Source organism: Lolium rigidum, chromosome 1, assembly GCF_022539505.1.
Source record: "Lolium rigidum isolate FL_2022 chromosome 1, APGP_CSIRO_Lrig_0.1, whole genome shotgun sequence".
Lineage (NCBI taxonomy): Eukaryota > Viridiplantae > Streptophyta > Magnoliopsida > Poales > Poaceae > Lolium > Lolium rigidum.
In genome coordinates, this window is record NC_061508.1 from 317,337,009 (window position 1) to 317,348,405 (window position 11,397).

At 42.5% G+C, this 11,397-nt stretch overlaps 1 protein-coding gene across 1 annotated transcript; it reads left to right on the forward strand.

The window, feature by feature from the left end:
* Window positions 1–2,127: 2,127 nt before the first annotated feature.
* On the forward strand, window positions 2,128–6,059 carry LOC124684226. Its single transcript, XM_047218588.1, has 3 exons — window positions 2,128–2,188; window positions 3,803–4,213; window positions 5,629–6,059. Exons 2-3 carry the CDS (start codon window positions 4,172–4,174, stop codon window positions 5,965–5,967), a joined length of 381 nt encoding a protein of 126 aa, XP_047074544.1. The 5' UTR covers window positions 2,128–2,188; window positions 3,803–4,171; the 3' UTR covers window positions 5,968–6,059.
* Window positions 6,060–11,397: the final 5,338 nt, after the last annotated feature.

An 11,397-nucleotide genomic window follows, 5' to 3' on the forward strand; every position in this document is an offset into this window, starting at 1 on the left:
AAATTTATTTTTCTTTATGATGGATGTAAGGAATCAGCAGTTCAGCAGAGGTGTTGCTCCATTTACTCTTTTCATGATTATCTTTCTATATCATCCCCATGTACTTAGGCATCCCATAGTTTTGTGCCACCATGATAGTTTTTGTTTAAAGTTTAAGGGTACATGCTGATAGCCATGAGGAACTATCAAATTGGGCCGCACAGCACCGGTGAGGAGGCGCCCCATGGGGCGCCCCAACCACTAGTAAATGTATAATCTCTGTAGCACCAGACCTTGTTTTCATGTCAGATTTGCCATCTTTTCATCTATCCAAAATTTGTTAGATAGCTGCATAATGTAGCTCTTTTATATATGAGCCAATCCAATGATGCACTGTATAGTTCCAGGAATCAAAATTATCTGTATAGTCATGTAAGCTCGGTTTGCCTCTTGCTTGTTTGGTGGCTGCATACTGAGCTTTGTTGCGTTCTTTGTGTGGTTAGCACTTGTTAATGCAACTATCTTTAAATGTGCGTCTTTTATCACTTAATTAATAAAACAGAGCTACATTTGTCAATGCAAGTGGACTTTTAGGATGTTTTGTTTCCCAGTTGTGTCTTGCTTAAATAGGCATAGGCAGTGCTGAACCCTATGTATTTTCAGGTTCAAAGCAATATCGGTGTGCAGGCCACAGATTCCAGTGGGGTGGATGCTATGCTCGGCTTTCCAACCGGCTTCTACTGCCTCCTTTCCTCTTGCCGCTGTGCGGCCGCGGTGGTGGTGATGACATTCTCAGCCTCGGCAACACCCCACTCCTGTGAGCTCTTCAGGTTACCTCCTTCCGCCTCTTCTCTGTGGTACCACGTCCTGGAGCCATGGACATTCTGTGCCTTGCCTTTGTGCGGGGTACTTCTTATCTATCTAGCTTAACTCAATTTTTGCTTCTGGTTTTGCTTGAATTCCCACCAGATGCATTGTCTAGTTGTTATTAGTCTGCTTGTTTAGTCCTGATTATTTGATTATGAGTAGGGGACACTTTTATGGACTGCTTGCTTATTTTCCTTACTTGGTTTAGGCTTAAGAATACGATGATAAGAACAGAATATTGTTATTCTTACGCTAGTAACCTCTTTTGCGTCACAGCGATCAAAACATTGAGTCTAAAATGTTTCGGTAGTTGATGCTAGGGTTCATGATTTTCTCAGGAAATATGGATGCATTCATGTTAATTCGAGGGAATAAACCTGATTTTGCATTTTGCATGTCAATTCAGGTGCTGCACTCCTGCCATCCGAGGGCTGTCTAGTGTCAACTATCGGAAGAAGAAGTGTATCCACAATAATTAGGTGAACAGTCTGGTTCTTCTACATGGAGTACTTGCAATGGCAAGTGTCAGGTACACTTCCATGCTCTTCTACAACAATGCCTTTCTGCTTGTCCTCCGCTGCTCCAGCCCTGGCACCGGTGCGTGCTCGAGAACCTCATATCTTCTGTGGTCTACTCCTCTTCTAGGACACGTTGAAATGTAATATGCATTTAGCTGAAACACAGATATTTTGATTGCATCTTCTTTGATCTGTGTGGGATGTAAAATGCATTTTATGAGTGCTGGCATATGATGCTTTCTTTCAGTTAGGGGATTACAATGAACTGATCCTGTTGGTAGTAAAAAAAATAGAAATGGATTTTTTTTTCCTGATTTGGTGCCCAATGTCCTGTAGACAACCTATCTGTATGTTTGCAGTTGTTCAGGTTAAACATGATATGGTTTCTTAAGCTATGTTACCTCACATACTTATGTCTAAGGTTTGTAGTTACAAGATGATGCTTTCAGACATAGTTGCTAGAGAAGCAATACCACGAGGAGTATAGAATTTATCTCTCATGTTCTGGAAAAGGCGCTACTGTAGAAAATAGGGACATGTGGATGATCATATTAAACAAGTAATAGACTAGTTGATGACACAATAGATGCAATAATATTGCTTCTACTATATCACTTGAATCACGGAATGCAACATCTTGCCTTGTTGATTAAATGAATGTAATTGATGGAGCTTTCATAAATTGGTATACTTTAATCTATTATTTTTTACATGTCAGGTGGTCCTTGGGTATATCAAGAAGTGGATTCCGGTCCTTGGGTGTGTCGAGAATTCCTGTGGCAATGGCAATGGCGTCCACCCCTGTGATGTTGTCCTTCTCGCAGGTAAAGTCCCTCCTCTTCCTCTTCTTAGCTCCGACTTTATGGTTTATTGAAGTTCCCAATTTAGAATGGAGCAACCGCATGCACAGCGGTGCATTCAAGAAATCGAGTGTATTTATGCTGACGTATTGAAAGATGTAGTGCATGTGGTTTTAAGTGTTAGATTGCGAGCTTGATCTGGTTGAGATTGGATGATTGCATAAGGGTTGCAGGAGTATGCATTCATAGATGCAGCAGCGGGAATTACAAGTTACAACACAAGTAAAAAATTCTTGTTGTGTCATTCTCTTTGAAGGATGCTCCTGATTTTCATTAGCTTGTACATCTTGCAAGAAAGAACTTTTTTGATGAAGAAGCATGATGCATGAACTTTTACTTACATTTTTTTCCTTTGCGTACACACAGTGCGCCTGATAGTATACTTGCCTGTTGAAATTTTTCGTATACCATTATTATCCAATAATAATAGTGTTCTGCATGGTTATCTGCTTCTGCCTTTATGTCCTCTTATGTGATGTGTGATATCATGGCCACAGTGCCTTGCTTATTCATAATTGGACAATGTGCTAGTGGATCTGCCATCTCTGTGGAATCATACTCTCGATAAGAAGTTTCATATAACTTTTTCTCTTCTATTATTGATTAGTCCATTGATAAAATTTGTTATCTATTACTGAAGTGATTTGCTTCCCAGATTTGTTTACCAACTTATGCATGGAGAACAACTGTTTTGTTGTTCACTGCCGTAGTAGCAATGTTTCTGGAGCTTGTGGACTGGTTGTGTTTTGAGAATCTATAGCTTGGACAATCGAATGATTATGCGTATTTTTTTTGTTTGCATTGTTTCATGTGACTTCAAATAGTTCACTGACTTGATATGCACTTGCGCGCTGCTACTACTTTCATGGGGTTTGACAGTGACTATAGATGTACTTTATTAGTACCTGGCCAAGTTTCTCTCTCTTTGTTGGACAAAAGCCGGATTTGCCTTTTCATGTTGGTTGGTGAAGACCCTGGTTGTCGGGTTTCTAAAAAGGAAATTTACCCAGATTTGGTTTCTAAAAGGGAAATTTACCCAGATTTAGTTTCCCGATAGAGAACAAACCATGGTGTTTACATGCAAAGTAATTCCACATAGGTGCCACTTTTTTTGAGAATACTTGCTTGCATGTAGATGTTAGGGGATATTAGTCCCTGGGACCTGACCTGGAGTGCTAGAAACAATCATTAGCATGTTATGAGACCCCCGGCAAGATATTAGCCTGGCCCAGGCATGGAGAATCGGGCACCTGGGGTGGGGAACGGTTCAGCCTGGGACGGACATGTTGTACATTCAAATAATCAAATGTAGATCTCTTATCTCATGTATCCATGGAGATAAGATGGCACATGGAATGATAACAAGTTACGTCGTGGTCTATGCTTGCAAAATTGCATGTCTTTTGCTAACATTTGTGACATACCTATCGTTGTTGATGTAATCAGCCATTTTAGACACCAGTGACTAGTGAGGATAAATGACTTCATATTTCCACAGCATTATTTACTGAGTACCCTTAGAGTATAAGGCACACGATTTTGTTTGAATTGTTGTTAACTTTGTAGTTACCTTTGCAGGCTTCCAGTACTTCCGCTCTCGCTGACGTGCGATGGCGGCAAGTTTACAACTCCGCAACCGTGGCAACGGTGGCCTCTTCTTTGACTCCGTGGTTTTGGGAGTCTCTGGTTCTTCCATTTTCTCATGTTTTGCATCAGACATAGATGCAATAATATTGCTTCTACTATATCAGTTGAATCATGGAATGCATCATCATGCCTTGTTGAAAAAATGAATGAAATTGCTGGAGCTTTCATAAATTGGTATACTTTAATATATTTGATTTTACATGTCAGGTGCAAAGTTGATGTTTATATGTACGGTCCTTGGGTATATCAAGAAGTGGATTCCTGTCCTTGGGTGTGTCGAGATTTCCTGTGGCAGCGGCAATGGCAATGGTTTCCACCCCTGTGATGTTGTCCTTCTCGCAGGTAAAGTCCCTCCTCTTCCTCTTCTTAGATCCGACTTTAGAGTTTTTTCAAGTTCCCGGTTTAGAATGGAGCAACCGAATGCACAGTGATGCATTCAAGAAATCAAGTGTATTTTATGCTGAGGTATTGAAAGATTTAGTGCGTGTGGTTTTAAGTGTTAGATTGCGAGCTTGATCTGGTAGAGATTGGATGATTGCATAAGAGTTGCAGGAGTTACAGGACAAGTAAAAAATTGCGTGCTGTGTCATTCTCTTTGAAGGATGCTCCTGATTTTCATTAGCTTGTACATCTTGCAAGAAAGAACTTTTATGATGAAGAAGCATGATGCGTGAACTTTTACTTACATTTTTGCCTTTGCATACACATAGTGCGCCAGATAGTATACTTCTTTTGAAATTTGTCGTATACCATTGTTATCCAATAATGTTCTGCATGGTTATCTGTTTATGGCGCTTGTGGACAGGTTGTGTTTTGAGAATCTTTAGCCTAGACAATCAAATGATTACACATAATTTTTTTGTTTGCATTGTTTCATGTGACTTAAAATAGTTCACTGACTTGATATGCGCTTCTGTGTTGCTACAACTTTCATGGGGTTTGGCAGTCACTATACACTCACTTTATTAGTACCTGGCAAAATTTGTTTCTCTCTTTGTTGGACAAAAGCCGGTTTTTCGTTTTCATGTTGGTTAGTAAAGACCCTGGTTGTCGGGTTTCGACTGTAGGAAATTTACCCAGATCTGGTTTCTAAAAATGAAAAGTTAGGTGCCATATATTTTGCTGCCGTTTGTTTGAGATTATTCATGTCTTTGTTGTGTTTCAGAAATGGTCTGTAGAGGAGAATCTTGATCATCTCTTGTGAAAATTTATTTCCCCAATAGAGAACAGATCGTGAAGCACAAATATTTTACTTCTGTTTGAGAAGGCGTGCTTGCCTGTAGATCCACCGTGTAGATCCACCGGTGCCAGCGTGTCGTGTGGGCTATTACATTATCATAAGAGTTTCTTTATTTTACATTGTCTTGCCACTGAACCTCTTTGCATTTGTTTAGTGATAGCTAGTATTTGGACATCTGGTATCCGTGTATGAAAACACTAGCTATCTAGCTATGGACCTCCTTGCATGTGTCACGCCACTCCCAAGAGATTAGTTTCCTTGATGGTTCGAAATATCGTGTTTCCTATAACATGATTGCGCAGTGATGACGCAACTGGTTTGATATGCTGGAAATTAGCCATATTGGGTTTGAGATGCTGCCATTTGTTTGAGATTATTCATGTCTTGGCTGTATATGTTGTTGAAAGCAGTGTCAGCTTTGTGCTTAAGTTACTTGATCAGACTACTTTTGTGATTGTACGATATTGTAGTCCTTTTCCCTGCCTCCTTTTCCTACAACGTTCTCTGTTATTTGCAGGCTCCGGTTGGTGTAGTGCTGGGGACGTGTTCAGGACGGGTGCGGCACGGCTCCTCCTGGTCATCCGTCACATGGTCTTTCTCTGCAAACAAAAGGAATATGTGCATGCAGATGGTGTTGTACAGGGAAATCAGCATGCAATGGTTTAAAAGGGGCTTTCTATTTTTGTGTCTGCCGCTGAGGAAGATGGATGTCAAGCGGCTCGGTGTTGGTCTTGGTCACTGGCATATAGGGTGGTTCCACTGGTACAACTCTGCTCCAGAAACCTATCAGGAGACATCATTTGGGCAGGAGGAGGACCAGGAGGCGGAGCCGGAGCAAGGACAAGCCTCGAAATGAGCTGGCCGATTTGTAGCTTGTAGAGAACTCGCTTGTGCTGTTGAGAGGGGAACTTTGTGTGGAAGTAGGAATATGTGCATGCTAGTCAAGTAGAGAACCTGGGCGTGGACATGTAAACATAGGGATATGTTGTCTAGATGATCCATTCGATAATGTTTTTTGAAAACACGAAACTAGCAAATGAAAACAAACCCAGGCTCTGAACTTGAATGGAACACAATGATTGCTGCTGCCTATCTGTCGTTGGTTTTTTTAAGTGGAGATATATATTTGCCTGTGTTGAAAATGAGCATGCATGTTGGATCGATGCAGCAGAGAGGTCCACTGTTGATTTGAACAATTGAAGTTTTCTGCTGGTGCAGAATATTTTTGACGCCTAAATGTAAACTGTGACAATCAATATATTTTCTTGCTTGATTCCTAAATAGACTTGGCATTTTGCTCCCAGAAATCATCAATTATTATTTTGTGAAGAAGGATCAAATAAACCTATCATGAGAATTCAAGGTATACATTATACACTTGTATAATAAAATCTTGGTATATTTATCTGTTATAAATGTGAAAACCATGACTTCCTTTGGCCTATAATACTTGTCGCGGAAACGAGTGAATATGAAATAGGCACACTAAAATGTGTATTACATACATGCGGTTTAGGGACAAGTATTGTAGACCAGAAAAAGGGATACTCATGTGTACAACCTTTTTTTTGTTTTGACGTGCATATGTATGACCTTGTTTTTTCTTTGAGATGGATGTACGACTTTGTTAATATGTTATGTGTTGCGGGTAGGGGTCGTCGGTAAGCGATAAGGAATGAACATTGTACTTTCTCTCCGATGGAGTACAAAGAAACAAATCCAGCAGGTCTATGCGGATGCGCATGGTTTTGTGGACTGTGCTACACTAGGGATTAGGAAGGAGAATGAATACTTGGTTGAAGCAGTTAATATGTAGACCCATCGGAATGACACAAGTCAATTAACACCGATGCCTCGTTTTATGGGCCGGACGGGGGTGTTTCATTTTACCAAGCCATGTCAGCGATCCGCGTGCCTGTTGCATCCCGTCCGTCCGTCGCCTCAGTGGGATCTCATCATCCTTTTCCGCCCAGAATTGGGACGTATGTTAGCACCAGATCTCTTCCTCACCCCACTGTTGCTAGCTCTCTATAAATACAAAGCCATGGCCACGCAGCCGCGTGTCGGCTATCGCGTGACTTGTGACTTTGGACTTTGGCGAGACGAGACGAGACGAGACGAGGAACGGTAGCTCCGTCCATGTCGTCGTCATCGTCGATGAGAAGGTCGGCCAGTCAGTGTGCGAGAGCTCTTCAACCCAATCCAATCGAAGCAACAGGTGAGCTGTCGACCCTGTGCGGCGTGGAGGTGTGCTGCATGGTGTTGCCCGAGGGCGAGCCGTCGTCGGAGATGCAGGCGTGGCCGTCGCTGCCGGAGGCGATGGCCATGGTCGACCGTTTGAAGGCCATGCCCGAGGTCGACCGGCGCAGGAAGCAGATGGATGGGGAGGACTACGTCCGGGAGCGTGTCTGCAAGGTGAAGGAGCAGCTGCGCGCAAGGCGGAGCACCACAACCGGCAGCGCGAGACCACGCTCCGCGTCCATGACGCCATGGTCGGTCGGCGCGAGAGCCTCAAGGGCCTTACGGTCGAGGAGGTCACCGGCATAGGCTGGACGACGGAGAATCTTATCAAGAAGATCAAGGACTGTATCGAGTATCGCAGTGGGCGGCATCAGGCCGGCATGACGGCTGATCCTCTGCCTATGGTCGCCGCCGACGTGGAGTGGTGGGAGCGGCATCTATAGTAGTGTGGTCGCCGGCGGCGACGTGATGCAGCTCGGTAATACTATTGTGGATGGAGGATTTGCAGGGGCTGTTCCGGGTACTTATTTTCCTGGTGTGTAAGGCACTGGTGGAAAAACAGGCTTTGGTCGCGGTTGGCAACTGCCATTAGTCGCGGTGGCCCAACCGCGACCAAAGTAGCGCGACTAAAGGCCCCCCCCTTTAGTCGCGGTTCCTTACGAACCGCGACTAAAGGCCCATCCACGTGGGCCTCAGGCGAGCGCCAGGGCGGAGGACCTTTAGTCGCGGTTCTTCTGGCCAACCGCGACTAAAGGCCTCCGCAGGGTTTAGGGTTTAGCCCCCCTCCCCCTAAATCTGGTTTCTTTTTAATTTGTATTATTTTATTTCTTTTGGGTTTTAATTTTGAAGGAGTTTCACATATTCTACGGTACTGTATACATACATGCATATGAATGTACAATTTCAAACAAATTTGAAATTAGAACCAAAAAGAATTCAAGAGTAATATACAATATATGTTCAATATCGGATGACCATATACAATATATATTCAATATCGGATGACCATATACAATTTTGAACAAGTTAGTTACAAATTCCGGTGCCTATAAAGATCTACGTCATCGTAATAGTGTTCTCCTCTAGGATCGATGACTTCCCTCGCCAACCATCCAGCTAGTTCCTCTTGAAGTGGTCGGAAGCGAGCTTCTAGACTAAGCGTCTTCCGGAGGTTATTCCTCAGGATGTTGTTCTCACACGTCTGGTCCCGCTCATTGCAGTATCTCCGGATCCTCTCACAAACATAGTATCCACATAGATTGGTCCCCGGTGGCTGAGTATCCCCAGACGTCGGCACTGCCATTTTAAAATGTAGCTCTTTTTTGAATTCACCGACCTTGGTATCTACGAACCGTCTCCAAACCCTACGAGGCAAAGAAAATTAAATAAACAAGAGAGTTATTAATTAGTTACTTGATATTAGGAAATGATGAACGAAATAGGCCGATCGATATAGAGCGCAAATGAATGAAAATAATTACTTTTGCATCATTTTTCTCATGTCGCCCCAAAGCGCCGGATCCATATTCAGAGAGTCGTGGACGAGAACCGAGGAGGTCTGAACTTTAATTACCATAAGAATCCAGTGGAACCTGCGGACACGATACATGCACGATCATGCATAACTCATCGATTAGCCACATACCATGCATGGAGTAAACAAAAGAGAATGTGCTCAAGACAGAAACACTCACCCAAAATGGTAAGGAAATAGAATATCACTTTTCTCTTGCTGTTTTCTAATAAACCGCCACAGGTCTTCCTCCACGTCGGCAGGGTGGTGTTCTAACACATATGAATTAACGATGTGTGGGTCAATGAACCCAACATCATGGATGTTCCTTATTCGCATTTCCCGCTTCTTCATTCCGCATAATATATAGCGTACACAACAAGATAGTTAGGACAATATATATATATATAGTGCAGGCAATGAACGAGATGGGGTAGAAATTAATAAATCACTTACAGAACGTAGCAACTGATGATAGATTTGTCGAGGTCGCGCAGATTGAACAGCTGGAACAATTCACTCAGAGGAATTTGTACCCAGTAACGTTTGAAGTGATGCTCATATCTATCCGTCATCGGGATGGACAAATCCCACTGTTGATCCATATGCCTCAACTCATACTTTCCGGATACTTAATCCCACCTTTATAACCACCCATTTACGCAGTGGCGTTTGGTGTAATCAAAGTACCTTTCCGGTATAAGTGATTAATATGATCTCATGGTCATAAGGACTAGATAACTATGTATCGAAAGCTTATAGCAAATAACTTAATGACGAGATCTTATGCTACGCTTAATTGGGTGTGTCCATTACATCATTCATACAATGATATAACCTTGTTATTAATAACATCCAATGTTCATGATTATGAAACTAATCATCCATTAATCAACAAGCTAGTTTAAGAGGCATACTAGGGACTTCTTGTTGTCTACATATCACACATGTACTAATGTTTCGGTTAATACAATTATAGCATGATATATAAACATTTATCATAAACATAAAGATATAAATAATAACCACTTTATTATTGCCTCTAGGGCATATCTCCTTCACAAAGGCCGGGCCACCGTCTTCCCCGGAAGCCGCCACGCTTACTCTGACTCCTCATGCATGTTGATCCTCCCTTGGGGACATGGCCTACTGCTACTCGCCTCTGGCTTCTTCGACGTCCTACCACCAACCTCTATCTTTTTTTTCATGACCCCTTCCCTTCAACCTTAGACACTTGGAGACCATGCCGGCTACGAGATGGAGCTCTTGCCCGGAGTGTTGGGCAGGATCCTGATCATTCCCCACACACTAGGAGGTAGCACCTGCCGGTATCGATTTCTGGCGGCATGGTGTTGCAAAGGCTGGTCCGTCCTGTCGTGTGTGGTTGGCGGTGAAGCTGCAAAAAGGGGGTTGATGTGGGGAGAGCGGTGGGCGGCGGCAGAGTTGCAAAGAAAGAGTGGCGATGCTATGAATGGTGCTCGGTTGAGCTGCAAAAGAAGGGCTATGCTGCTGCAAATAGTTAGCGTTGGTGCTTCCAAATTGCCAACGGCGTGCTTCAAACATTAAACGAATGGTGCTGCCAACAGTTAGTGGTGATGCTACAAAAGGTCAGCAACGGTGCTACAAACGGTCACTAATGATGCTACCAAAAGTTCGTATCGGTGCTGTCTGCAGGAGTTGAAATGCTGGCAGCAGTCCACCGGGAGGGGTCGTTCTCGATACTACAATAGTATAATTTTTTGCTACAGATGTTACGTCGTTCTACTACTTTAGTATAATTCTTGTGCTACAATCTCCGGTGAGGTCTCCAACAAGTCTCCAGCGAGGTCTGTATTCGACGAGTCTTTTTAATTTTATTTTCTAGATGAACCGTTTTTGCTTCAATCAAGCAAAAGTGGGGCTTTTTTTTCTGCGATGCAGCAAATTAAGGATTTTGCCTAAAAGTGGTCACGTGTCATCATGTGAAGCAGGAAGCTGGAAGGTTTGGTTTCTCTTGCTAGGGCTGTCCTTCCTATATTTCAAAATAAGTGTCGGTGGTCTGAATATATCTAAACAGGTTTTATGTACATGTCCGCTCATTTTGGTAAAAAACGAACACTTTTTTGACTATCAATACTATATATATTTACTTAATAAATAATACATGGTAGAAGTATACAAGATGTCTCCAATGATTACAAATAAAGTCTAGAAGAAACCAACAATTTTTAATGTTTTCAACCTTTTTCTTTTTTTATGACACAATCTGTTACTTTTCTGAAGGTAGCTAAAGATAGATATCAAACCATAGAACCGTAAATACAAAAGAAGATTCTCCTATAATTTTATTTTGAGTCACAATAAAAATGCTACATGCACACACTCATGTGTTATATTAGTCAATCAATATCGGTAAGAGTACCAACACGAGCATGCCATGGAAAACCAATCGAACGAGAGCACAAATCACCATTATCGAGGATGTAGCCGCGGGAAAAAATATTGCGAGGTAAATTCTGTTTGCGACAACCATGAGAATAAAATTTAAAATCG